At 39.7% G+C, this 27,541-nt stretch overlaps 2 protein-coding genes and 1 non-coding gene across 3 annotated transcripts in view; 1 reads left to right on the plus strand and 2 right to left on the minus strand.

Annotated features, from left to right (window-relative positions):
• Nucleotides 1–19,847, plus strand: part of MATN2 (matrilin 2) — a 68,571-nt gene extending 48,724 nt beyond the window's left edge. Inside the window, exons 11-27 of the mRNA XM_057366250.1 lie at nucleotides 57–179; nucleotides 557–679; nucleotides 768–890; nucleotides 1,099–1,221; nucleotides 4,291–4,413; nucleotides 4,508–4,630; nucleotides 4,724–4,846; nucleotides 5,019–5,141; nucleotides 5,342–5,464; nucleotides 5,605–5,727; nucleotides 5,893–6,015; nucleotides 7,987–8,400; nucleotides 10,913–11,065; nucleotides 14,962–15,033; nucleotides 15,598–15,696; nucleotides 15,936–16,031; nucleotides 18,877–19,847. Of these exons, the coding sequence (XP_057222233.1) occupies nucleotides 57–179; nucleotides 557–679; nucleotides 768–890; nucleotides 1,099–1,221; nucleotides 4,291–4,413; nucleotides 4,508–4,630; nucleotides 4,724–4,846; nucleotides 5,019–5,141; nucleotides 5,342–5,464; nucleotides 5,605–5,727; nucleotides 5,893–6,015; nucleotides 7,987–8,400; nucleotides 10,913–11,065; nucleotides 14,962–15,033; nucleotides 15,598–15,696; nucleotides 15,936–16,031; nucleotides 18,877–18,929 (2,240 nt within the window). The 3' untranslated portion in view covers nucleotides 18,930–19,847. The remainder of the gene's footprint in view (nucleotides 1–56; nucleotides 180–556; nucleotides 680–767; nucleotides 891–1,098; nucleotides 1,222–4,290; nucleotides 4,414–4,507; nucleotides 4,631–4,723; nucleotides 4,847–5,018; nucleotides 5,142–5,341; nucleotides 5,465–5,604; nucleotides 5,728–5,892; nucleotides 6,016–7,986; nucleotides 8,401–10,912; nucleotides 11,066–14,961; nucleotides 15,034–15,597; nucleotides 15,697–15,935; nucleotides 16,032–18,876) is intronic.
• A 909-nt stretch (nucleotides 19,848–20,756) lies between these two features.
• Nucleotides 20,757–24,586, minus strand: RPL30 (ribosomal protein L30). The gene is made up of 5 exons (XM_057366251.1): nucleotides 24,504–24,586; nucleotides 24,367–24,416; nucleotides 23,314–23,459; nucleotides 22,118–22,248; nucleotides 20,757–20,864 (listed from the first exon to the last, which is right to left on the minus strand). The coding sequence occupies exons 2-5, from the start codon at nucleotides 24,385–24,387 to the stop codon at nucleotides 20,815–20,817; spliced, it is 348 nt and encodes a 115-aa protein (XP_057222234.1). The 5' UTR covers nucleotides 24,388–24,416; nucleotides 24,504–24,586; the 3' UTR covers nucleotides 20,757–20,814.
• LOC130573696 (small nucleolar RNA SNORA72) lies at nucleotides 21,100–21,234 on the minus strand. The gene has a single exon (XR_008965352.1). It is a non-coding gene; the product is annotated as a small nucleolar RNA SNORA72 (small nucleolar RNA).
• Nucleotides 24,587–27,541: the final 2,955 nt, after the last annotated feature.

Consider the following 27,541-nt stretch of genomic DNA (forward strand, 5'->3'; position numbering starts at 1 on the left):
ATATTTCTTTTAACATGTTTTCATTCAAAACCTACATTTGTATCAATCATTCCCAGGACAGGACATCTGCAAATCAGTCAGCCATGGCTGTGAGCATATTTGCGTTAACAAGGATGACTCGTATGTTTGCAAGTGTCATGAGGGTTTTCTGCTGAGMGAAGATGGGAAAACATGCAGAAGTAAGTATTCTGAGAATTACTCAGAATTTTATTTACAGCATGTAGATCTGAGAAGCATTCTAACAAATACAAGTTTACTGTCRTGATAAAGGAGTAGTGTTCATATGTATAATATAGGAGTAGTGTTTATATATTTACACATTTAGACCTACCAAATGCTAGTAAGAGACTCTGTGGACAAAAATACTGTCTTTTAATAGATCAACTGACAGACTGGAAACAGAAAATACTAAAAACTTTTCAGGTACCAAGAGTTTACTGCCTAAAATTTTACCTATTTATTCCAGTAATATCAGCAGACCTAATGAAAGCTATTACTTCTCCCTGCATGATACATTTGCTGTAGATGTGCTTTAATCAAATATAACTATTCTTAGATAAAGACCTTTGCAGTTCAGTTCACCATGGCTGTGAACATGTTTGYGTTAATGCTGATGAGTCCTACATCTGCCARTGTTATGAGGGATTTGCTCTAAGGGAAGATGGAAGAACATGTAGAAGTAAGTATCCTTATCTTTAGTCGATTTTCTTTATAATCTGCACATTTGTAGATGTATTTTAAATATGGCAACCTTATTTTTTTAACAGATAAAGATGTTTGCAATTCTGTTGACCATGGTTGTGAGCATATTTGTGTGAATACTGATAGCTCATACATTTGCCAGTGCTACGAGGGTTTTGTGTTGAGGGAYGATAAGAAAACATGTAAAAGTAAGTTTTTTTATGTTGCTATCTTTTTGGACTCAGACATCTACTGAAGAAACWTTTTTTTGAGTCAGTTCTTTTTATAGGAGATTTTGCCTGACAAAAAAGAGAAAATATTCTTTATTTRCTTTAAGATTACTGCTGTTAGACTTTAAAGTTTTGGAARTGTTCTTATTCATGAAACTGTAGTAAATAAAATTTAAACTATTTCCAGATAARGACATCTGCAAATCAGTCAGCCATGGCTGTGAACATTTATGTGTCAATAATGATGATTCATACGCTTGCCAATGCCATGATGGATTTGTACTAAGGCAAGATGGGAAAACATGCCGAAGTAAGYAGTTTATTAATAAAAGAAGAAATTTAATTTTCATTTTGTTAGCATGTTATTCATTGATTTATAGTGGCCAGAATGGAATTTTTTTCTCTATAATTCGTAAGATCTGTATGAATTAAGTATTGTTTGAACTAAAGCTACATTTCAGAAAAATCAACCAATTTTTGATGGCAATTTTTTAAATGTGAACTTCATTTCCAAAGTAASTATATTGAATTTCAATCTTGAGCATAGAATGTTGTTGCATTTTACTACAATGGGCTTAAGTTCTAATTGCCAATGTGTTCTTCTGTGTATATTCCTGAGATCATGGCTTAACTTGTTCCTTGACCTATTAGCATGTTCTTTTGCAAATGATAAGCAAATGGAAACTCCTTCAGGCTTTTTATGTTTCCTAATATTTTGTAACTCTCTTCTTGCTGCCCTAAAACCTCTGCTATTCATCAGCATCCTTGTGGGTGCACCACTGTGGAAGAAAGCCTTCTAAYAGGAGATACAGCAGGAAATAGGGCAGAGGAACAATAACCCATCTAATTCTTATTTCAATCTACTTTTTTTAAAAAATAATTTATCTTTTGTTTAATCTAGCGGGTTTTTTTTTTTTTGGCTTTTTTAAGCAAAAGATAGTGTTAATCTCTGGCCAAAACATGCTGCTAGCACTCCTGTTCAATTAGTTATCTACCATGATCAAAAGTTCTTTAAGATTCTCAGTCATACARGTGTCCCATGTCCTGTAAGTGCAGCCTTCATTCTTTGTTTCTAAATGCATAAACTTAGTCCTGGCTATTTTAAAACATATATGAGCTGCTGTTATTCAAAAAGATTTGTGTTACTGTATCAGCAGCTGCTTTATACTTATTTGCCATTRTCTCAAAAGTGGACTAATCCACAAACTTTGTCAGTGATTATTTTGCATTTTATTCTGGGCTGTCCATAAAAATATTATGTAGTAGAGGAGCAGGGCAAATTCTTAGAAAGACAGCTACTTGATAGTCGCTTGTTTACAATTGGTTTTGAAGACCATTCCAGCCAGTGTTAATCCATATAATGTTGATTCTGTAGTCTGTTTCCTTAAACAAAATAAATACCAAAACTGCTGCCTTTCTGAATGCTCAATTGTATGAACAGCCTGAGCTTTATGAAACAACTTTATCATCAATTAAGATAGGTATTTATTTAGTTTTTTCAGGATTTATCTTTCCATAACACCAAGTTGATTGATATTAATCCTCTTTCTTTGATTTTACCCTGACTCAAGTTCCACATAATCTATTGCATTATTTKTATTCAGATCAATGTCAAGCTGACAGGCTTACACTGAACTACTCATCTTTTTAAACAATGGAACCATAGTACTTTTTTCACTGTGTGTGCGTACGTGGGGAATGGAGACAGCTCAGTGTTTTGGGGCTTCCTCAGAGTTCCATGAGTTACTGAAAATTAACACTAAGCACCCAGGATATTCTTCAGAATATCTACTCTCTTGTACAGCTCTTTGCTGCAAGTTATCTGGAGTTAGTGATTCAAAAATGTGTGTGTGTGTTCAGTAGGTGCTGTGTGACCTACTTCACACAGTGAGAAACTCTTCACTCCAACAAGATCATCAGTAATCTATTTCATAAATTCAGACCTGAATACTCTATTTTTTTTTTATATTTCTGCATTAAAATTGGCAATTCTACATTTCTATCTATTAATTAATAATACATTGTTAGAATGCTTTTGGTTCCTAGTAGTATTTAAACAATGTGCTCATACTACCCATTATTTGGTTGTCTGTGCTCCCCTTTGTCCTTTCTCTTATTATTTCAGTTTTCAAATTCCTGATATTTTCACATACAGTAAATACTGAGTGTTCCTTTCTTTCAGTCATTAGTCAAATCTTATAGCTATTTTCAACTTCAATTTTTTAATTCTGGCATTCTTTTTATCTGGTGAGACTGCATTTGGGGGTGTCTAGTAAAAGAACCTTGAATAGTGCAATAATTGACTTTTTTATTACTATTATTGTTTTCCCCAATACATCCCAAAACAGTCTGCCTCATATTTGCTTTCAGCTATGTAAAATTCATCCTTCTGAATTAATATCTGCTGCCAGTTTGTATTTGGTTCTGTTTATAAACAACAAATGTGTCCGAGTTGTGCACTGTGGTGTATAAGCAGATGCTAGTTTTTACTTGCATTATAATTTCTCTTTATCCACTATGACGAGATCTAGTTTAGATTTCCATGCCTTAAATATAATTATTATTGAGTTAGAAGATTGTCTTATGTAGTRGTTTTTGGAATTTTTGTTTTACCAGCATGAGACCCCCACGAAATTTAGCTCAGACTGAAGTTCTTGTAAAAACACAGACCCAAAGAGTCTATTTGAACTTGGCTGCCAGGATTGYTTTTGTGTAAAGGTAGTTCTCCATTAGAAACCAAGAATAATTTTTTGTGTTGCAATGAAGAAGAGAGTGCCAACAGATGGCTCCACTTTCTTCTGTACTGTGTCACCATCTATCCTGTTTGAAGAGGTTCTAACCAACTGGTTTCACATAGCAGTAATACAAGTCCTCCCATCAATTTTCAGCAATCCAGTCAGATTCTATTTATTGTCATAAATGAGTAGTTCTTATTCTTTTGTGTTTAGTTAATGCATACTCTTGGCACTAAAATAAGGATGTTAAATAATTATTGTTAAATCATGTCCTGTGGTGTTTTCCTTAGTTTTGTTTTCACCAGCATGAATTTGTGTTAAATGACTTTACCAAATTATTCCCTCCTTTCAGTCTTAGTGCACTTAATGTRAAGTCCTCCTCTTCCTTAATCCAGTCAGATTAATCCTAAAATAAGGTTTCTTTTCAGTTGAAGGCCATCCAAACCATGAAGTTCTGGTCAGATGGTAAAGAATTCATACTCAATGTAAGCTAAAATATCCATCATTTAACTAGCTGGAGATTTGCTTTCAGTTTGCAAGCTTACATCTTTTTTTTGCTCATGGCATTACCACCCCCACTTTGTATTTATAAAAAAAAAAAAAAGTTTAACAAGCCACATTAAAAATTATCTAACTATTCCCAGGCAAGGATATTTGCAAATCAGTCAACCATGGCTGTGAACATGTGTGTGCTAGTGCCGGTGATTCATTTGTTTGTAAGTGCCAGGAGGGATTCCTGCTAAGAGAAGATGGAAAAACATGCAGAAGTAAGTAGTCTGATATTTATCAACATACTYTTTATCTGCAGCTCATGCTTGTGGAGAAATGTGCTAACCAGCAAAAGCTGTCATCTGTTTTCAGATAAAGATCTTTGCAAATCAGTCAACCACGGCTGTGAACATGTTTGTGTTAATTCTGGTGATTCATATACCTGCAAATGCCATGATGGGTTCCTCCTGAGAGAAGATGGGAAAACCTGCAGAAGTAAGTAGCATGAGAAGCTAACTGGATTAATTACACATATAATCATGAAGGCCTCTGCTGATGTATGCTGACTACCAACTCTCCTGTTTGCAGACAAAGATGTTTGCAACTCAGTTGACCATGGCTGTGAACAAGTTTGTGTGAATACTGAAGATTCCTACATCTGCCAGTGTCATGAAAAATTCATACTGAAGGAGGATGGAAAGACATGTAGATGTGAGTAGCCTGAGCTATAAAAGTATGTTTTTATTTGAGGCTTTCAAGTGTTTTGGGTGTGAGTGTTTGCACTTGTGTATGTTTGTGATTTCCAKCTATTTGGGCTGGTTAAAAAAAGATACCACCTCTCCCTAACAAGCCTCACCTCACAAAGCCCATCCACTCTTCTCAGATAAAGATGTTTGCAACACAGTTGACCATGGCTGTGAACATGTTTGTATTAATACGGATGATTCCTATGTCTGCAAGTGTCATGAAGACTTCATCCTGAGGGAAGATGGAAAAACTTGCAGGAGTAAGTTATTTAATCTTTGTTTTGTACTTCATTATCTGTTAATGAAACACACTATGCAAAAGTAGTGTGTTATWTGTCTACTATAGAATCAGCTTCATRTAAGTGRGTTCCTTCATRGAAAATKATTRCCAAAATGCKTATATTTTGTGAAAGTTATTTACTTAGTTAACTGTGCTAAATACAATTTTCATTATTCCAAGGTAAAAATGTCTGCAAAACAGTCACCCATGGTTGTGAACATGTCTGTGTTCCAACTGGCGATTCATACATGTGTCAGTGTCACAAGGGATTTATATTGAGGCGAGACAGGAAAACATGCAGGAGTGAGTAGCTGAAACTTTTATGGGGAATGTATTTCTCAGTCTTAAAGGAAATAATGGACTTAATTTCACTCATAGCTTGTTCATGACAGTTTTGTATTTGAAAAATRGTCTAATAAGGGGATTCTCTTAACAATTCTCAGATAAAGACCTGTGTAAATCCATTGACCATGGCTGTGAACATGTGTGCATTAGTAATAACAACTCATACAGCTGTCAGTGCCATGAGGGCTTTGTCCTGCRACAAGATGGGAAAACATGTCAAAGTAAGTAAATCATTATGTCTGTCAGCCACTCTTCTCTGGCATTGCTACATAAATGAGCAAAGATGCTATACTGCTTTGTCATATGTTCTTCAGATATCATGTCTGGAGTCTTTGAATTTATAAAATGTTAAATAGAATACAGATAAATACTTCAATTTTTCCTAGATAAAGATGTCTGCAAATCAGTTGACCATGGTTGTGAATATGCTTGTGTTAATAATGGCGATTCCTATATCTGCAAATGCCAGGAGGGATATGTACTAAAAGAGGACCAGAAAACATGCAGAAGTAAGTAMATTTTATTTGGAAAGCATTTATTTCTTTGATTTCTAAAACTGATTGACTTACTTCAAAAAGTTATAGACTCATAGAATACTCTGTGTTGGAAGGAACCTTACTAAAGATGATCTAGTTCCAGCCCYCTGCTGTGGGCAGGGACACCTTTTATTAGACCAGGTGTCTCCAAACCCCATCCAGTTTGCCTTTGAACACTGCCAAAACTTCTCATTTCAAGCATTATATAATATTTGAAAGCTTTGARTATATGTGTGTGGCAGAAAATGTCTCAAACAACTAACTTGATGCTTTCCTAAGCAAAAATCTATCKAATTGGAACAGTTGTTTAGATATAGCATTGAGTACGATAATAACTCTTTTGAAACATCAGGAAAAAGCCAAAGGGGAATCTTATTATCAAAGAATGTGCRTTTTAATCAAATTCATACACTGTGGATCTTTTATCTTTTATGTTTGTATACTAAAGTTTAAAATACCATTAATTCTATTTGTTTATCTTCCACCATGACATGCATTTATCTCATCATCTCTTAATACTTGGAGGACAAATTCTACTGGAACTCAGTAAAAGCATTTATTCTGCCAAAAATGGATGCCTTAGTTGAGGAGAAAATGATTACCAAAATAACGGTAACAAATTCTGGCTGTTCTCAGTCCTAAGTAGCACCATGCACCAAATGGAACTGCTGCCAGTTCTTGACTTACGCAGTAGTTTTGAGGGGGTTCTGATATTCCCATTCRTTGCATTTTCATTACCTTAGTACAKGTGAGGTATCTTTTTCTCACATGACTGCAGAAAGGAATTCTTGAGCAGTTTTAAAATAGGTATTTTCTAAAAAGAAGTGTCCAAGCTTTAAAGCTGAAAATTCCTTATTCGTACATTGACTGGGTAACAAACATCTTCAGTAATTTCTRCAGTCAGAGTAATTTCTGCTGCAGAAGTCTCTTTTGTGTAGTGCTTGCTGCATTCTTCTTGTACAAAGTCCAGAGATGAGTGGAGGTCAAAGTTTATTTGGTCCAGACTAAGCAAATCTTCTATTCYTTAGTACAGCAAATTCTCCCTGGAAGTTACATTGATCCAGTAAATGCTGAGCATCTTTGCAGCTAGCCTTTGCACAAAGCACACCCATCTCTGCCTGCTGAAGGCAATTCCTTTCCAGAATTAAAAACAAACAAACAAACAAACAAAAAACCCACCTGGCAGCAGTCTGCAGCTTGGAAGACATTCTCCAGTCCCTAAATTCCCTGACCTCATTATGGATGCCCAGGGACTAGAAACTGCTTTTTGGCTTGTGTGCTTGCCAAAAAGTATGGGAACTACAAATGTTACAAATTTTCCTGTCTTCTGACAAAYTCCCAGCTTTAATGGGTAGAAAAGGTTAATTGCAGCAGTATATAAGTCTTCTAATCACAACRTTTTTAGACAGTTACAAGCAAAAAAACCCTTATCTAGGCAATTCTGATTCTTTCAATAATTAAATCATTTTAAAACTGTTTTATAACTCCTGCAACAAAAATGCAGCTTCAATGATTCTCTTCCTTGTCTCTCAGTGCTGACAAATTTGACAAATGCAAAGTTAGCATACTGGCTAATCCCCGGAAGAAAATGGTGGCAGTTGTGTGTCTACATGCTAGCTATGTTCTTCAGTTCTCTCCACTTAAGAGTCACTCTTCACCTTCACTGATTGTTGGTGCATTTTTAAGAGTTGAAGTATTCTGCGAAGCAGTATGTCTCAGTAAATGTTCACTGTGATYATAGTTTTGTTAAATTCTCTGTCATAGGTACACTTTTAGCTTTTGATACAGACTTTACACAACATCTTTAGACACACTGGTGAAGTTGGACAGGCCAGGAACAGAGTACTTCAGATGATCTCTGAGTTCATGCAGTGCCAGGGTATCTAGATCCCTTTCTCAGTTTCATGGAATTTTTTCTTGAACACTCTGCTGCTCATTTCACAGGATGCACTGAAGGCCCAATTGACYTGGTTTTCGTGATTGATGGATCGAAAAGTCTTGGAGAAGATAATTTTGAAATTGTAAAAGAGTTTGTYACAGGAATCTTGGATACACTTGAGATTTCACCCAAAGCTGCTCGAGTTGGTTTGCTTCAGTATTCCACTGAGGTTCGCACAGAGTTTACATTAAGGCAGTTCAGCTCAGCCAAAGACATGAAGAAAGCTGTGTCACAAATGAAATACATGGGCCGAGGTTCCATGACAGGACTGGCGCTGAGGCATCTGTTTGAGAGAAGCTTCACAGAAACAGAAGGAGCAAGACCATTTTCAGCAAATGTCCCTCGAATCTCCATTGTGTTTACGGATGGACGGGCCCAGGATGAAGTCTCTGAGTGGGCTACTAGAGCAAAGCAACGTGGTAAGGAGAGATGCTTTTGATGTCTCATTCTAAAAGGCAAATATTGTTAGAAATAAGATGTAGTACCAGTTTGGATGTGCTACGGTATGAGCTAATTAAGGGAATGTTTGCCACAGCAGYCTACAATGGCCACTACAGTGACCACTGTCCTGCACATCAGGTCTTTGTGTTCACAAGATCAGATCTTTGTGTTCACAAGGGCCTTTGCTGCCAGGCATGTGCATCATCCCCCGAGCAGGACCCATGGGGAGCGTCTCACCACAGGTAGCAGTGCCACCCACCTGCATGCCCTGAGTGCTCTGAACATATACACTAAGGGTGGACATTTGATACAGAGACCTGGGAACATAGGGAACTTCATCAAAAATTCTAAGAAAACAGTAAAAGAAACCCCAAGCTGTCTTTAAAATGCAGAAATTTATTCTTGTGAGAAATATGGTGGGAATAATTGGCTATGTTTTTGTTTACAGGGTATATTCTTTATTTTTACCCATTCTATAGTGATAATGGTGTTCTGGAAGGAAGTTGACTCTTTTTGAAAGAATATAACTGCAGTGCTGTCTTTSTGTTTCTACATGCCTTACCATATGCTGAAATGTGACTGAAAAATGGTGATTTTTAATTTCTAATATGTTTGATCAGAAATCCATCCTCAACCAGAAATAAGAAACTTTTCATCTGTTTAACAGAGTCAACTGAAAGTATTCAAAACTTGTCAAGAAAAGAAATGATCCCTTTTTTTCTTTGCAAAACTTTTTTTTGTTTTATGAGAAACTTCTTTAAGAACCATGGCTGATGGGCCACAACACAAAGAAAACAGCCAGACTTTTTTAAAAGATTCTGCACATATTTTTTCTATGCTTGTTTTATTGATTTGAAATAGCAATCAGAATTTGATACATGATTAGTAGAGCATTGATCAGGACTGATACCTCTCTGTAAGGAGAAAAGGGAAAAACATCCACGGATATGAGAAGGGCATGTGCTAACAAGACTGCCATTACAATGAAAGATAAAGTGGGTTCTAAAATAATTTTTAAAAACACAAAAACATATGCAGACTAACTAGTGAGATATGTGAAACTATATGGAGGATTTACAGAAGAAGGAAATAAATATAAGCCAACTTCCTTAGTTGCTGAATGAAACCTCAGCTCTGGGCAGCTTACTGACACTGCAGTGTTACAAGCCAAAACCATCCCCTGTGTAATTGCAGCCAATGGAGTAAYGCTCAATAAGAAATGGACCTTGAATACTTTATCACTGATATCCCCAAGTCTTTAAATAGCAACAAATTTAAGCATGACTGGTGCATTCATTATATTGAATCAGCCACTGGTGAATATTTTCCTTTCCTGGCTAAAATGTAATGGTAGGCAGATTGATGATGAAAAGGAAGGAGATACATTAAAAGTTAAAAGCTTGGAAAATGCRTATTTTGTGGTATTATATCAGGCCAATGATTCTTCAGCGAAAGTTATAATTCAGTGAATGTGCAGTAGTTATTACCCACGTTAAATAAAGATATCAAACTTCCTTATCCCAAGTTTTATCTGAAACCAGCCAGAGAAGGCAACTTCTTCTCTTGAATCATATAAAAGAGCTGTGAAGCTCATAGCTGTACTATGAATCACAAAATCAGTACTAATTGTGGACACTTTCTAAGTCAGAACTGATGTAAAGAGAAATGTATCAGATCATATGCTCATGAGCATAAAAAAAAACTGCTAAGAAGTTATTGAAGATCTCTATGTTTTGTAGTTATTGCTTATTTAAATCTGTCTGGTGAGAGGGCTTTGAATCCCTTCCTCCTTCCCTGCTTTCAGAGTTAAAACTACACATCCTCACTTACCTTCTCCCTAGCATCTCTGCTGTGAAATACTTGTCCTGGGCACCCCTGTTGTAAGGTTCTTTCTCTCCTAGCCCCACAAATTGTTTGTGTTCCCATTCTTACCCTCCTAAGTGGGCCTTCAAGCCGGTTAGTGCTGCATAGAGAGCAAGAATCTGGTCTCAGTGTGCTCTGAGGATTWTGATGAAATATTTTTCTGAAAAATTACTGCCTTTTTTCAGGATTCTGCCCCATTTATTAATATTTAACAGGTCTTCCTATCAATCCAGTAACCAGCTGCATTGCACACACCCTACAGACACACAAAACAGGGACTTCCAGTGCACTTGTGAAGCTGAACTGTGCAGTTCTCTTGGTTGGTTTGTAATGCTCTTTCTGGGGCCATTTACTATCAGTAGTGGCCAGGCAGRTGTCCTGTGATCCTGTGAACCTCATGGACTCCACTTTAACACAAAAACTATATGTGGAATTACAGCAACAAGTGAGCTTCTACAAATCTCCTACAATTAAAGCATATTAAGCCTCTTCACTGATTTTGAAGTTGCACAGCATATACATTTTTTGTGCTCTCCCTTTCTCTCAGATTTTCCTTTCACGGGCACACAAGTACTTAGAATTAGTGCTGCTGAAGTAATAAGTATGTGCAATTTCTTTTGAATCCAGGTATAATCATCTATGCTATTGGAATAGGAAAAGCAATTGAGGAAGAACTGCTGGAAATTGCTTCTGAGCCATCATATAAACATCTCTTCTATGCTGAGGATTTCACAGCTCTGGAGGACATAAGTGAAGAGCTAAGAGCCCAAATCTGTGAAGGTAACAAAATTCCATTTTTCTTAAGTTAGAAGTGAATGCTTACAGGTGTTTTGCTTTTTKGATTTCTCTGCCCTTTATTTTGTGAGAAATATATTTACCATTAATCTATCACTGAGTAAATGTATATAGTAATTATCTTCCTTATATTTTCATAAAGGTTGCATAACATGTACAATTCTATGCACAGAAGAATCAATTGCTCTTTTTCTTTTCTATTTGTACAGTTAAGTCAGTCATGCAATGAACCCCAAAAAATACATGATCTATTTCATTAGGAATGTGGGAAAATAATYGGGGATTTGTTATACCTTAATAAGAATTTTAAAAAATATTCTTGAAGACCAGTGGCAAAAACCTAAACCACGGCAAAATAAATCACCAAGAGTTGTGTTTATAGAAGACTAAACATAGTTCATTGAGCATATATTCACAACTACAAAGCATGGATTTCAGTTATGCATAAGTTCTGAGCTTTGCTCCACAAGTGTGGAAGACTCCTTTTGGAAAGCACTCTTCTTCACTCTGGAAAAAACAGCTTGTATATAAACATGCCCAGATGAAGTTTTGCAAGGGGAAGGGAGAATCTGAGCTGGGATTAAAGCTGTTCAGCCAGAGAGAGGAGAGCATATCTCTGTCACTCACATGTTCCCAAGACTCAGCATTTTTTCAAACTGATACCTAAATCAAAATTCAGAAATTATACATGCAATGATATTAGTCATAGGACTAGAATTGTGCAAGATTATTTAATTTTCACTAGCTTTTATCTGGTTGTTTATCTTGGAATTAAATGCAAACAGGTTTTGCCCTTTTTTTTTTTGAACGTTACTGTATAAAATTTGCCACAGGACATTTATTTACACAGATCTCAAGGAAGAATCTGTAAAAAAGACTACGAGGATGTTTCTTAGCTTGCACATTCTTTTTCTTTYAGTCTTAAGAAGTCCTAGTTTCATATTTCTGAAATATGAAATACCATGATAACATAAAACCAAGTCAATTCAATTAACCTTATTGGGCAGATAATCTTCTGATGACTTCTTAAAAGCTTTTGTAGMTGCCAAAGCCAAAACTACCTGGCAGTCAGTACAATAATTCTCACTCATTAGCAAACCCYAGTATAGTAATTCTCACTGATTAGCAAACTCCAGAGGCAGTGATGGAAATGCATCCTTCAGGTATCCACAGCAGGGGTTAGCAACCACCTTTTTTCCTTTTAACATTATTTACAATATGGAAAAATAAGTAAATCCTGCCCCTTTGTGGCAGTTTCTTGTCTACACCTCTGGTAACTGGGCAGCGCTGGCATCTCAGCTTCTGTCCGCCCCCTCTCTCAACAACAGGCAATGAATGTCTCACACCTGTGAACTGAGCCAGTCTKGTTTTTCTGGATACTCCAGGACTACCTATTACTCATCAACTCACTCCACCAGAAATTCTGCCTCCAAACCTTTTACACAAGCTGAAAGKTCTTTCTTTAATACCTTCAGTTTCTACAGCTTAATTTTTCTCCTCCTTTGCAATAGCAGTAACTTTTATCTTTACTCCAGCCTTGGTCCTTGGCTGAGGTCTTCTGAGGGTCCACTGTGTGAAAACAGGGGGAGATCCGTGAATCTCATGGACTCCACTGACAAAGCCTCTCATCCCTAGTCCCAGCTGTGGATGCACTGCATATTTCCAACTAAAGCAGAAGCCCTGCAAATCTTTTTTKGGGGGGTAAAGCTTTTTCTTTTCATTCTGCAAGAAAGCATCTGCCTTGTAGAATAGCTGCTGATTACTATTAATTATKCTTGATGACTAGTAGTAAAGGGAAAAAAAGGAGTGATTTTTTTTCTCTTGCCTCTTATTAAGAGGAATTCAGTCGGAAGGTTCCCATTCATTGCCTTGGTTAATGTTAATTTCTCATCTGACTGGAAGCACTAACGAGGCTCCGGCAATGTCATACATAATATGCACTCAATATGATTGCAGCTTCACCCCCGTTCTGAGCATGTGCATTATGGGAGCTTTTAATTACTTGATCATATACTATTTTTGTCACAAGACCCCAGCCTGATCAGATGACAGTAAGCAGCAGCCAGCTGGTTAACATTCTGTTCTCCTTCCAAATTGTGGATCGTTATCAGTTCAGCAAATATTCAGACACTGCTTTTGAGGACACTTTCTCACAGGCTCCTCCTAACAAATTACTTGTGGGTTTTTTTACAAGACAGAACACTGAAAATGAACATTCAGCATTATTCCCCAGMAAATTTATTCATTACACTGACTTCACCATGGGATTCAGGGTGATCAGCCTTGTGTGTTTATTGAGCTTTACAGAGGCAATGAGATCAGAAATCTTGGAGCCCCAACCAGTTTCTGAAGCCTGAAGAAGAGTTTCTGAAATGCCCAATTCCCATCCCAAACTGGAGACCTTCTGCCACACCTCTACACAAGCATCTTTTTTTTCTGTCCCTAATTATGTGTACATAACAGCCCTGTATCCAAAGCTCAAATGTTTCGGGTCAGTTCCTCTGCCCTTTCGAAACAATCCCCTCATTAGCTTGCAGCTCCTGAACAACTTCTAGAGCAAGTTATTACCGAGGGTCAAACACACAAGATTCATCTTWCCTGTTTAATCTCTCCTACAACAGAAATCTTCACTGTCCTTGTTCCCACTTGATCATTCTTCAGCTGGACTCCACTTCCAGTTTGTTTCATTCGCTTGTGATCTCATCCCACACCTCTCTGTCCTGAACTCTTCTCCAAAATCTTCCAGCAGCTGGTTCCCATGCAAACTGAGATGATATTTATACATATAAATATTGTGGCTCTGTTGCCTGATCTCCGGTCTTCTTATTTAACCACTCATCTGTTTTCCCTGATACTCATGCTCAATAATTCCACTCAAGARGGCCTCAACTCCTTCCCAGAACAACCTAGCACAGCTATGTATTATTGTGCATCTGTCCAAACTGGCTAAACCAGCAGGGATCCTAATACCTATAGCAAATCTGGGTGTCATATCAGGAGAGTTTGCACTGTCCCCTTTTACCCCCATGCATTCACTTTCAGTGAAGGAGCTCTGGGTTCCAGAGGAGAGAGTGAGTCCCAGATGCTCCATGCACTCCCSTGGCATCATCGGTCAAGTCGTGCAGTTGTTAAATACCTGCTCTTTAGCTCATCTGGACCATTAAGGGCTCTAAAGTCAGTCGAAGGTGTTCATTTCCGAGAAAGGATCCGTTCCTAAATAACCGCCTCCACACTACCCTCTGGCGGCAAGAAAGGGGCAGGGCACACAACGAGTGAGGTTCCACCTCAAATAGAACGTTTCTGTTCTATCAGTCTCTTGACTAAAAAGATCGGATGTGGAATCTAAAATAGTTACATTTTAAAGATTGTGCCTCATTAATTAGAAACATGTATTTTTGCTTATAACTACAGTGTATCAAATAGACTCTACTGCACCTTTCTTGCCTAAAAACTCCCAAGTCCCTGATTAATGCTTCCCATCATAAAGAAGAAAACTGAAGGACAGTAAGAAAATTTATTTCTCCAAGCAGTTATTCTTAATCAGTTCACCCCAAAGTATGATGGATGATAATGAAACATGAAATAATTTTCAGTATAGGACACGAAGTAGATTGCTGTCATTTCAGATTGCTTCACTATTAATAAATAATCACTTCTGGTTTTGGAAGAGTTCCTCTGATAGTCTGAGTTAAAGGGCAAGTCCTGGAGTTTCCTTCAACACTGGACCCCTTCTAAATTCTACAGGTATGAGACATTCTCCATGTGTTATGAGAGACAAATACCAAGTTACTGGCAAGAAACATCTCCACTTCTAAAGAATGTAAACATTTTAATTACTCCTTTTGTGATACTGTTTTCCTGTGGTAATTTCTATCTACCAGCCTTGAAAGATTCACCTCACCAGCAGGATGCATCATCTGGGAGGCTTCATAAGACCGGCCCACAGCCTTCAGGTTGGCTGTTTTAACTCAAGTGTCCTATCCTGCTGTCTCCTCTGTCACTGTTAAGTTGGCCTCTTCATGCCTTCTGGCATGGTTCTCTGCCTTCTGTAGAGAACCCTCACGATTCAGCTCAAATGGTTCATCCCATGTCCCTTCCTCCTTCCCCCTAAAAGTSACCTTCCTTTTTGCAATGGRAAAAACTGAGATGCACTGTAACAAAAGCATGGCTGCATGCTTCTTACACCATACAAATGAAATACTTCATGGGGAAACTTCTATTTCAACACTGTGCTTGACATTTTAAGCATGTTCAGCTTTCTGTCACTTCTGTTTCTCGCAGGAACCTTCACTATTTCCTTTAAGTTCTGCAACCAAGAACTTAAGTCATGTATACAGTAAATACAGTCTAACAGCTTGGTTCCTTCACATCTTTGTACCCCTAGTCCTTCCCATGAATTACCCTCACTGCAATCAGTGAGATTACTTACTAATTAAGGAGAACTCAGTGCATGTGAGTAGAAAAAAATTATAATGCAGTGGGTTTGATTTTTAGACTTTTGGGGGGGTTTCCTGCAGGACCTGAATCAACCACAATAGCCATCACAGATGTCATTGACTGTCCACATCTTGCAGTACATCACGAGTATGTTTTCGAAGACAGTCACTCAACAACAGGTAATTGGGTTACCTTTGTTTAGAATAACCCAGACTGTTCTTTGAATATACAGGACTACATACTGTGTACTGTTTTCCAGTATTGAATTTGCCTCAGGGCATTCCTTTGGATGTTGACTTGTTTTGAGAACAGGAAGCTGTATTAAATCTGCTCTGCATTTATAATTCCTTGTCATTTTTCTCCCCATCCTATTCAATTTATTCAGCATTTAGTCTATGCTAAAGTGTTTGTTTTTCAGCAAAAGCTTCAAAAGATAACGACCAGTGCAAATGTGAAAACCTYGTCACATTCCAGAACTATGCAACCAATGAAGTAAAAAAGCTCACCCAGCGATATATCCTTTCAGAGTAACTGTTTCTTATATATCAGAAAGGCAGGTTAAAACAAACTAATTGTTTTTTGCATCAAGTCTAAACTGTCTCCATTCCTAAAATCAGTTTATTGTATGAGAATCTAAACTACATAACACAGTTAGTTTCCAAGAAGCAAGGCCTTGAAGACTTTTAATCTGCTCCTCCTATGAAGGGACCAAAATATTAATAAGGATCTTGAATTTTAATAACCTCTATCAGTAAACACTTTSAGGGACAGCAAAGAAATGACTGGTYAAATTCAAAACTAACATGCTCTGCTTTGGGTTACTTCTTCAGATGGTGCTGAAATAGCATTAACTGGCTGCAGGAGTCACAGTATAGGAAATGTTTACCTTCTGAACTGCTTGGTGAGGCACCAGATGCAGTGAATCATTCAAAACTATACTCCCGGTGAAGAGGAAATCAGAGGACTCAGGCTTGCTTAATTTTGCATTAAGAAATGCAGATAAATTTTGCAAAAGAAATGCAGATAAAACACAGCAAAGTGTACCAGTAACTTCTGCTCCCCTGTGCCCCAGTTAGTCTGCTTCAAGGGTGCAGCAGCCTTTAACTACCTCTAACATCCACCACATCTCAGGAAACAACAGCAGCAAATTGGCAATACAACTCACCATGCAGTATTTATGCAGCAAGTTCCTGTTTTCTTCCTGAACGCTGCTTCTGATCAAATAAACAGTAAGAAGACATCGCATCTTGAGTTCTGTAACTGTGGGCAAGAGCTGTAAGTACTTATTCTCTGCATAGAAGAGGGCAGTGATACCAACAGCTCACAACTCTGTGCTTCCTAGACAAGGACAGCTTCAGACTGAGGTACCTGTGAACAGCCTGGCCAGAGTGAGGCAAGCAGAGTCCTTGGTGCTGGTAACCTGATGAAGAATATTGCTTCCTGTTCAGACCTTCCCTGCAGCAGCCAGCCTCTCCCTCACCTTCACAAGTGAATCCTTTGGCAGATATTTTAAGGAATTATGCTCTAATCACTTTATTAAATTATTTTATACAAAGAAATTTCATAGAGGGGGAGAAAGCCATCATGTAAGATTATTGCTAGGTGTTTCAAATGCTCATCAACATGCACACTTCTCTGAGGGAACTTCTCCAAATGACATTAAACTTCTAGGTAATTTCCCACATCTTTAAATGTTACATGACATGCAGAGTTGCAACCTGCATGCTGACAAGACAGGAGACCAATTCTTGCCTCTTCAGAAGCCTCAGCCTCTTTAATATCCTGCAGCTGGGCTAAGACGAACTCTGAGCTTAACTCAGAATCAGAGCATAGGGTTTAGCAACATTTGCTTTATCATTTGAGCAGGCAACTTGTGGTTATCTCAAGGACTCAAGGTGATGGAAAACCTGTTGACACTTAGCCAGATTTAGGAATTTTGATAAGAAGAGTGCTAAGCACTTCCTCAGAGCACTGTGCAGCCACTTCTTTGAACAGAGTAAGAAGCATCCAGTTTTCTCTGCCTTATCTCAAGGCAAGGTCAAATATGAGGTTATACACAAGTTGTTCGTAACTGCAATGCTGGCTAGTCCTCATCCAGAGATCTGGGGAGTGGGGAGGGAGAACTGGCTACTGGCTCTTTACACAGTACATATTTAGAGGGACCAGTCCAAACTGTTGTGGGTCCAACTATATGAACTTCTATCAGTAGTTGAGTGCAATTTCCACTGCTCAGACTTTGCTTCTATGAACACTTCAGAAATATGGCTGTTGCAGAGAATGAGCTCACATGGTGCTCATATGCACAGAGTAATCCTTGCTGCAGCAGACAGATGAGAAGTTACCAAACCCAATGTCCAGGAAGCTGGACACCCACAGAAGCAGGATACCCACTCTTGCTCCTTACTCGCAAAAGGAGATTCTCCTGCTGTCAAGAGGGGGACATAGCATATGTGGCTATTGTAGCCAAACTCAAGAAGCCAAAATCTCAATTTGACTGTCTGGCCTWAACAATTCCTAACAAAAAATGCAATGTCAAAAATGCAATTTATAAGCCCAGGCCTCTCTCTTCCCTTGTGTAAAACCTTAAAATATTATCAAGGCACTACCTGAACAAGCAAAGAGTGGGGTGAAGCAAATTCATCATTTTGAGGTAGATCTCAGTGCCTTCAGTTCTCTCTTGAAGTTAGGCCTCCTCTTCCTCTCAGCTTCCCCTGGCTGCAGCCTTTCCATGACACTTGGAGAGAGGTGCTGAAGTAAACAGTACAGGTCCAACCTCTTCCTGCAGCAGACARCATTCCTGCCAACTGGAAGTGCTTACCAAGAAAGGGATGCTGTACAGCACTTGGCACTTGCTACAGCTTCTTACTCTTAAAACTAGCCCTAGACCCCATGTAATTATGCTCTATTCCACGTTTGTCTGGGAACCACTGGCACAAGGGGAGAAACAGATCAAAACGAGCAGACATTCTTACTGGGGTCTCAGAGCCCCACAGTTTTATAATCTGCTCGTAGTTACATGCAGTTTTCCATGTGATTGAGCGAAACATTTCGTTAACAGCATTAACTAGATATTTACCATCCCTTTAAAACAAGGAAAAGCAAACAGTTTTCACAACCAGCCTTTTTAATAAGCTGAACTCTATGTCACAGTATGCCTGTTAAGGAATGGGGCTTCACACTGCTTTCGCCACTGAGCTGATCAAATCAGAAAAAGAAAATACAGGGAAGTWTTGCATGAAAAACTACTGGGAGTCAAAGAGGAGAAACAAGAGAATGTTTATAGACCATAGCAATCAGGCAGCTGCCTTTTTCTATTAATTCATCCTATCAGTAGCTCTCSTTCCTTAACTTTTATCTACTGGAAGAAATGACGAAGAGAATGGAAGACTTGGAAAACAGGCTAAAGTACTGATCAGAATTCAAAGTGTATGCCACACTGTATATTTATACATACAAACTTGTCAGAGCTATTTTCKTAAAATGGTTCAAAGTGAAATAACAAATCTTTGTGTCTGAAGTTGAAAAGAGTATTTTGGATCCTTGTATCTATATGTCATGTCTTGCATCGATTGCAGATAAGAAATGTTGAAAATTTATATAAACAATTTAGTAACTAGCAAAAAATCTAATTAAGCAGAACAACTGAAATAAGCTATGCAAAATAATAAAATGCTGTTATTTTTGAATGAATCCTCCATGTTTTGAACTATTTTTAGGGTATGAATTTWTTTGGCTTGCTTTTCTGTATTTCCCTCCTCCACTCTTGGCATTTTAAGCACAGTCTGTATTTAAGCACCGTGTGTACATATATATAGTTCTATGTATACATACATACATAGAACAAGTTTGACAGCATTCACATTAGGCTCAACCTGGATTCTTCAAATAAGAGTAACTACTGAATCAGTAGGAAGTAAAAAGACAAATTTACACATTTGTGTTTAAAATGTGATGAAATTAAATATGTGAAGTGGAAAGTCCACTGGATTATCAGGACATCATAACCTTAAATTTCAAGTACTTTTTCTTATCATGTCCAGACTATCCAACTTCTCCCTGCTGTCCTTCAGTCAGTATYCACTAACTTTGCCGAATGCAAGCAGTATGTTAATTCTGAAAACATTATTTGGTCAATTCAGATAGCTGTACACCTATTTATCAAACACTAACACACAAATAAAACCAGAAAATTGCTTCTATTCTAGCAACCTGAAGTGTCTTAAGTCTCATTCCCATTCCTTGGCTGCAAGTCAGCCAGATTTGTGGTTTAATAGGTAGAGAGACCAGCATTTGCTCCTTTGCTTTGACACACACTGGGGTTTGCCTTGACTATTTCCAAATGGAAACCCACAGCTTCATCCATTTTATAACAGAAACAGACATAGTTGCAGCAGAACTTAAATGATTAAGTGATCTCAGACAAGCTAATGAGCATGCATGGATACACAACAGCAAGCTTTGAAAGGTATGCTTTGGCATACTTTGGCATACTTTGGAATTCTGCAGGTTCTGGAGTTGTGCAAGGTTACAGGCACATTCTGACTTTCATGAGGTGTTTCTTTTACCACATGTGAGAAAAGCGCTGGCCACTCAATTAATAATCCCGTCATAAGGAACATCCTGCAGTCATGGTTTTGCACAAAACAGGCAAAAATCTCTTAAGATACTGACATTCTCAGCAATTGTGACTTGAGAACACCAGCTCATCTGTCTTTAACATCTTCAGAAAACTCCCAAAAAAAAGGCTACGACTTAAAAACAGCTTTGTGAAGTTAATTGGTCTCTTACTGAAAGCATATGTTACACACATCTAGAAGCTTTATCCTGATTGCCCTTTTACAGCTAAGTAATCTTGGTGGGAAAAGACAAAGGGAATAATGCACAGTAGTACTTGATTCATTTGATAAAAGTAGTGTGAATTATTTTAATGTAAGTAAACCCTTTATAATCCCCCACTAATATCCCAAATTTCCTGTCCCTCACATTATACTTTGTATTTGCATTAGCAYCCCAAAAGCAAACACAAAGGAAGCCCTGGCCAGATGGGATTTGACACCATAYTTGCCATGATCAAGCCTTCCTTCACTTAGCTCTCAACCACAATTCCTACAGAAAGAGGCAAATTTTGCCATGTGAAGGTTTAAGGTTTTTTTTTCTAACAGAACAGGAAACACAGCAGTGGTAACGAATCTTCATTTATATAGTTTGTTCCCTAAAACMAACAAAGGTATAATACAAATTTTTCTTAAAAGAGTTCTGTAACCAGTTTTATTGTAGAAATAACACCTTTACAGCATTTACTTCTCACTGGTTTGTTCTGGCATGCTTCTAATGATGTCAGAGTCACCTGTAAAACAAAAATRTATTGTTACAAGAGGACCCATAGAAAGATGTTTTTAGGAATAAAAATAAGAAAAAAATGCTACCCAAWAAAACCACCACAGTGATCCCAGAAAAAGAAAACTTAAAAGCAAAACACATAGTCTGCTTAGGAAAAATGCAAATATTTGTGATGGATTGAAAAAAAAAAATTGTAACTGTGTTTTTTCTAATCCAAATACAGTATTTCCCAGTAATTACGCCCATGTCACCAGCATTTACAAAGCCAGTACTAGAACAGCAATCTAGTCCTGGAGGACACAATGCATAGTTTTACTATAGCGAATGTCTAGCCTCCCCTGATCACGGAAATATCAGGACAGCGAGAATATTCGCATTATTAGCTATAGAGCATTAGGATTTACTTGCAGTTCCCACCCCACCCAAAATCAAACTTGAAACTGACATTTTGAAAATTAATTTTACAGCTACTATTTAAATACAAGTAAGGTAAATAAAGTTTTCTGAAGAAGTAGGAAATTCAAATCATTGTCACTTGGGGAACATCTGGTTAAAGTCATTAAAGAAATATTAAAACCAACAAGTACGCATTTTGGTCAACAAAAAGAACAAGGGATTGACTTTCTCTTAAAACATTCAGGAAAGAGGATGGGAAGTCATCTACTGGTCTATATAAGGAATTCGAGCAACTCTCTGGGACAAAGAGTGCTACTAAACCACAGTAATTACATACAAACAAACATATACAAACTTAGGTAATTGCTAAAACTTACAGTTTTAAAAGAAAGCATTTAATATAATTTTCATCCCTTCATGAATATCCACCTGTCTATTAGTTAATTTTCTATATATCATTCTGGGAAGCAGGCWAAGTCACAGTCCTTTATCTTAGATTAAGAACAGTCAAACACTGCTGTTGTCAACACCATGTTGTACAAACTCATGTCCTAGCTGATGGRTTTAGAAATAAGTCCCATACACTGAAACCTCCCTATAGACCAACACGTAGACAAAATGCTCACAAAATTCAGCAGTAAAAGAGAAAGAGAAGCAGCAGTCCTTCCAGGTTTTAAGAACCTAGGACTCACAAAAGAGCRGGATCTTGGTCAGTGGACATTATAATTAAGTTTTTAACCTGATGGAAAAAGGCAGTAATGTCAYCACCCCCACTCATTCCTTGCTCAGTGCTGTTATTCACAGGAGAAGGGAGGAACCACTCAGAGCTCCTGATTTGGTCTCTACACTGTAGGAGGGCATTACCTGGGTCGATGATGGCCAACGTRCACACTCTGTAGTATTTTCCGCATGCTGTGCCCAGTTCAATGTTGTTCCCACTATAATGATGGACACCAGTCTTGGCAAGCATAGCGTAATACTCAATCTCTGATTTCCTGAAATCCAAAAACAGGGTGTTACAGAGTCCACAAACAATTCTGACCAACTGSAATTCAGAGAGARCAGCTTYAACTCCTACCACACTTAAACCTTARACACYTTTCCTTTCCACAAGAGAAACACAGCTGTTCCATGACAGGCAAAGTGACTCAGGAACCTTTACTCAGCTGTCTGCTGAAGGTTTGTAACAACAAACCCTTCAGGCTGCTCCTACACAGTAAAAGGTTTTGGTACTTGCAGACCTCTGAAAGGCCACAGGAGCTGTGCCAAAGTGCATAAACTAAGACAGTTAATGTTGATGCCCAGTGGTGGCCAGAAGCTGAACASAGATACAGCTCCTGCTCGCTGAGAAAGGAACTGCACATTTAAATTTAAAACAAAAAGTCCATTTATGTTGCCCTCTCTTCTGACTTTCACTAGGATAGTCTAGCAGTAGTTTCCCAAACCCTTTTGAGATCTCCACTAATACTGGGGATTGCTGCCTACTCTAACAGTCCCGCCATTTCTCAAGTATCTAATTTCTGAATTTCACATTTACATTTTCTTGAGGCTGYCAATATCCCTTGACAACAAAAAGGGTCTAGGTATTCAACAAAGAAAATGTCATGGAATTAGTGAAGATTTCATTTTCAAAAAAGCAGTTCCACTCACCTGGACCCCATATTTACAATTAACTTTGACAGTAAATTTTTTTGTGCTTCAAATATTTTAAATCATCCATTTTTCCTAGCTGTAAAATTATTTTCCAATACACTACTCGGGGAAAACATGGGGATTGGGTCCCATTATACTCTTAGCAAATGCTATCAAGTGTGAGAAGCTTCCAGTACCTTCTCTAGTGCAAACTCCTTGAATCAGAGAGCTAGAAAGATACCAGGAAGCACTTCAACATTTCTAGACTTGAAATCATTACACACCAAACTATTCGTCACTTTTATTTCAGAGCACTCTAGAAGATGCCAGCAAAGTCTTCTGTTTTAAGACACTRAAGCAATTAGCATGAAGCACACAATGCATTTGTAAAAAAATCTGTCTTAGAATTTTTTCTCACATCTGCTTACCTCAAAGCAGGACAGTTGTTGGCAAGGATGACCAACTTGGCTTTGCCCTGACGAATCATTTTCAGGGTCTGTTTGTACCCAAGCACATATTTGCCACTTTTCATAACCAGCTGAAGCCTGGAGTTGATGGACTCCAGGGACTTTTTCTGAAGATGCAGAAAAGAATTATTGTGTTAGCTCACACTTTTCAAAACAATGGAGAACATAAGAAAATAAAGAATTTTCAAATATATGCATTTTTTATAATCTCCCTATAATCTTAAATACAGCATAAGAAAGACCAGTCAGTCACCTGAGTATAAGAAAGCTTATGGATAAGGGTGTTGCTGATGCTGTGTTTTCACAAGTTCAGAAAGCTTTTTCTTACCCCTGTATCTCACAACAGGAAAAGATATCTCAAAGCATTGTTGCTGCTATCTACATAAATCAGTGATATCTACATGTATCTAACAAGCTCTTGTTAAGATCAGCTAGTCAAGGCCAAGTACCATTTTTGCATTGCTAATCTAAGCCAGGTTTAGAGTCCGTCTCTTCTCAGCGCGGCACACTTGACAGCGTTACATGGACCAGCAAGTAGTTCCGTGCAACCTGAGCTGACTTTACAACAGGTGAGCGTGATGCTCATGACAACAGTTTAAGTGCATTTGCACGCACGAAGCCACCATCTCTGAACGAAAAACCCACATCTGTCAGAGCCACTCTAAGAGAAAGGCCAGAACACAGCAGGAAAGACAAAATCTAGACTCCACCCGCACTAGAAACTCGGCACCAGCTCCCCCTTCCTCCAGCCGCCTCACAGGCTCTGAAGGCACACCGGGATATCGTACAGGAGGGACCGGATGACACCGAGCAGGGCGGGAGGCGGCTGAGGGGTGCGGCCAGCGTCAGCAAGGCACGGCCCGAGCTCTGAGGGCCGCAATGGGCTGTGCTCAGGGTTCCCCCAGCACCCCCGGCCGCCAGCCCAGGCCATGCTGGGGTCCCCCCGCCACAGCACGGCGCGGCCCGGACCCTCCCGCCACCACGTGCGCCCGGCGCAGCCCCGCTCTCACTCACCGTTTTCTTCGCGGCCACCATTTTGCTGCCTCGCGGGGKTCAGGCGGTACCTGGAACACAGGGGGTGGAGGGGAGCGGTCAGAACCCGGCAGCAGCGCCCRCAGCGGCCCCCGCGCCCCCGGCTCGGCCCCGCTCACCGCAGACGCGCCGCCAAGATGGCCGGGCCGCCAGAAAGGAGCGAGCTCCCAGCAGGCACCGCGAATCCCGCGGCAACTCTCGCGAGAGCCGCGAGCACGCTCCTAGCCCCGCCCCACGGCTGCCAAAGCGCCCGAACCACGGCGGGGACGGGGCGGGGCCTGGCGGGGCGGGGGCGTGGCCAGATGGGCATGGGCGGGGTCTGAGGGATAAGGGTGGGGCTCGGCTTGTGGGCGGGGCCTGGCTGAGGGGCGGGCTCGGCTGAGGGGCGGGCTCGGCTGAGGGGCGGGCTCGGCTGAGGATAGGCTCGTTGGGTGTCTATGTTAGAGTCCTGTCTCGCTCTTGTTACCGTACGCACCGCGTCCTTTCTTCCGCCGAGCGGCTTTCAGTGCGTGTTTCACATCATAGACTCGTGGGAGATTTTAGGCGCTGATGAGGGAAGAGCCTCAGCCGCCTGAGCCTCCTATCATGGAATCACCGAATGGCCTGGTTTGCTAGGGACCTTGAAGCTCATCTAGTTTCAGCCCCACTGCGATGGGCAGGGACATCTTCCACTAGRTCAACTTGCTCAGARCCCCATCTAACCTGGCCTTGAACACCTCCCTGGGATTGGAGAACATCCACAGCACCTGTACCAATGTCTTCACGACCCTTACAGTAAAGAGCTTCCTCACAATATCTAATCTAAATCTACTTTCTTTCAGTGTGAAGCTGCTCCTCTTTGTCCAGTCACTACCACTACATGCTCTTGCAAAAAAACAAAAGTCCCTCTTCATCTTTCCTGTAGGTTCCCTTCAGGAAATGGCAGGTCACAATCAGGTCATCGCATAACCTTCTCTTTTCCAGACTGAACAATCCCAGTTCTCTCAGCCTTTCCTCATAGGAGAGGTGATCCATCCCTCTGATTGCCTTGGTRGCCTCCTCTGGACTCGCTCTGACATGTCCATGTCCTTCCTGAGCTGGGGAACCCAGAGCTGGGCACCGTATTTAGGCAAGATATCACCGGATATCAAGTGATATCCCCAGACAGTGTCTCTGGGGATTGTCACTTCWGACACAGGGTTGATGCAGAAAATTACAGGATGGGAAAAATAAATCTCTTGGGCACTGCAAGGCACCAGCACAGAGGAAACATGTGATGGTGTGAGCCTGTGTCCCTGCTGTCAGCACCAAGTACATTGCCTGACTAAAGCAGCAGTGCCTACCTTCTGCCAGGCACGGTGTCCCCTGGMAGGCCCCCAGTGCTGCAAGAATGGCCTGTCCTAGTGGGATACAGCCCTGGCCAAGCCCAAGCAGACACACAGGTTTCTAGCATGAAACAAACCACTGAGCCTGGGAATAGACCTGGGCTTGAGGTTGTCTTTGGGCACCCTCAGTGCAGCTCCCGGGTTTGCTGGGCCAATGGCTCTGCACTCCCACCAGATGTGGGGCATCCTTGGCTCATCCCCAAACAGCTCAGCCCATGRTTGTGCCAGAGTGACAGTGCAAGGAAGCCTCCTCCTGCCCCCCATGCACTCTGGAGATCACCACCTTGAAAACTATCTCCCTGAGCACACACTGCACAGTGGGAGCATGGCCACAACATGAGGCTCCCATATTCAGGCCAAGGACTTTGGTGCTCAATCCCACAGTGCTGTCCATCCTAGAACAAGCACCCTGGGTTGGTGCAGGGAAGAGCAGAGGCCACCAGCTCAGCTGGCGCCTGTAGGGATGAGCGGTGTGGATGCTCAGAATGTGAGTTGCAGGGGTTGCCTGTGACATCTCCCAAGAGGATGAGCAGGCATCCACCCACAGGACACCAGGTCTGCTGCTGGTGTGACTTTGTGCTCTTAAGACACTGCACCAGAAAGGTTGTACATTTCTTACAAAACTGCAAAACTAGCACAGGAGCTTTGCTAGGTTCACCTAGCTTAGCCTAATCATGGCAGTATTGTGCTTATTGGCCTTAGGAAGTTTGGTGCCTTTACCAATATGGAATATGGAACAACAAACTAAAAAGCCAACCCAAAACATGTTGCATTCAGTTATTCTAGTATGCTTATATGAATAGATTTTTTTTCAAATAAGGGAAGTAATTTATAGCAATATACTTCTATGCCCTTCTACTGGTATGGCTATCTCCACGTTGACCTTACCAAAATTTTTCCAACAGGATAGCTCTCTCAGTGACAGGCAGCCTTTGGTCGACATGCAAATCATTATACCAACCCTTTTTATTGGGGGGTAAAATCCTTAGGTTTTGACAGGTCAGTTTAAGCACCTAAATTWACATCTAAACTGCTAACACTGACATGAAATGGGATAAAGGTAGGTTAGAAAAAATGTTACCAAACTTAAGTAGAGCTGAAATACCCCTAGTGAAATCAGACATTGGTCCATCTGTAAAGGTAAAGCTCTCTGGGAATAATGTCTATATTAAGCACATAGATRATATATGTAGTATGTAAATAATAATATAAAAATGTTCCATTTTGATATGTCTCTATAGTCAAATTTCTTTTAGTGATAMAAAAAAAAATCTATTCCTTTACAGAGTATAATTAAATCAATTTTGAAGACTACTTCAATTTTTTTTTCCTTTGCAGCTGAAAAGTAAACAGCATTCTATGTCTCTTTCTTTTCCTGTTCCTCAGTTTCCCCTTTTCCCAGCCCTCAGGTGCACTGCTATAATACCTGTCAAACTGACTTTGCTTTTAACTCTTYATACTTTTACTCAGTTGTTTGTGGTCTGGTGAAACATTAACCTTTTGTTGCMTGTTGAAATTATTGGCAAAGGAGTATAAAGCTCAGCGGGCTTCGTGAAATCCTCGGTGCCGTTCCTTTGACCATTAGATRTTTTGTGTTACCTCGCAAGATATGGGAGCCATGCACGGCTCCGGGAGAGGGAGCTGTTTCCTAGGGTACCCTTGCAACTCCACTCAGGTTAGGAGGGAACACAATACTTCGCTTAGCAGTTAACAAAACTGTTGGGTTTTTTTCCCCCCCAGTAATGTGCTTTTTAAAAAAAAATCTGCATTTCCAAAAGAACTTTCTGGCAGAC

This window comes from Malurus melanocephalus, unplaced genomic scaffold, assembly GCF_030028575.1.
Source record: "Malurus melanocephalus ecotype Western Australia unplaced genomic scaffold, MMel_1.1 scaffold_62, whole genome shotgun sequence".
Lineage (NCBI taxonomy): Eukaryota > Metazoa > Chordata > Aves > Passeriformes > Maluridae > Malurus > Malurus melanocephalus.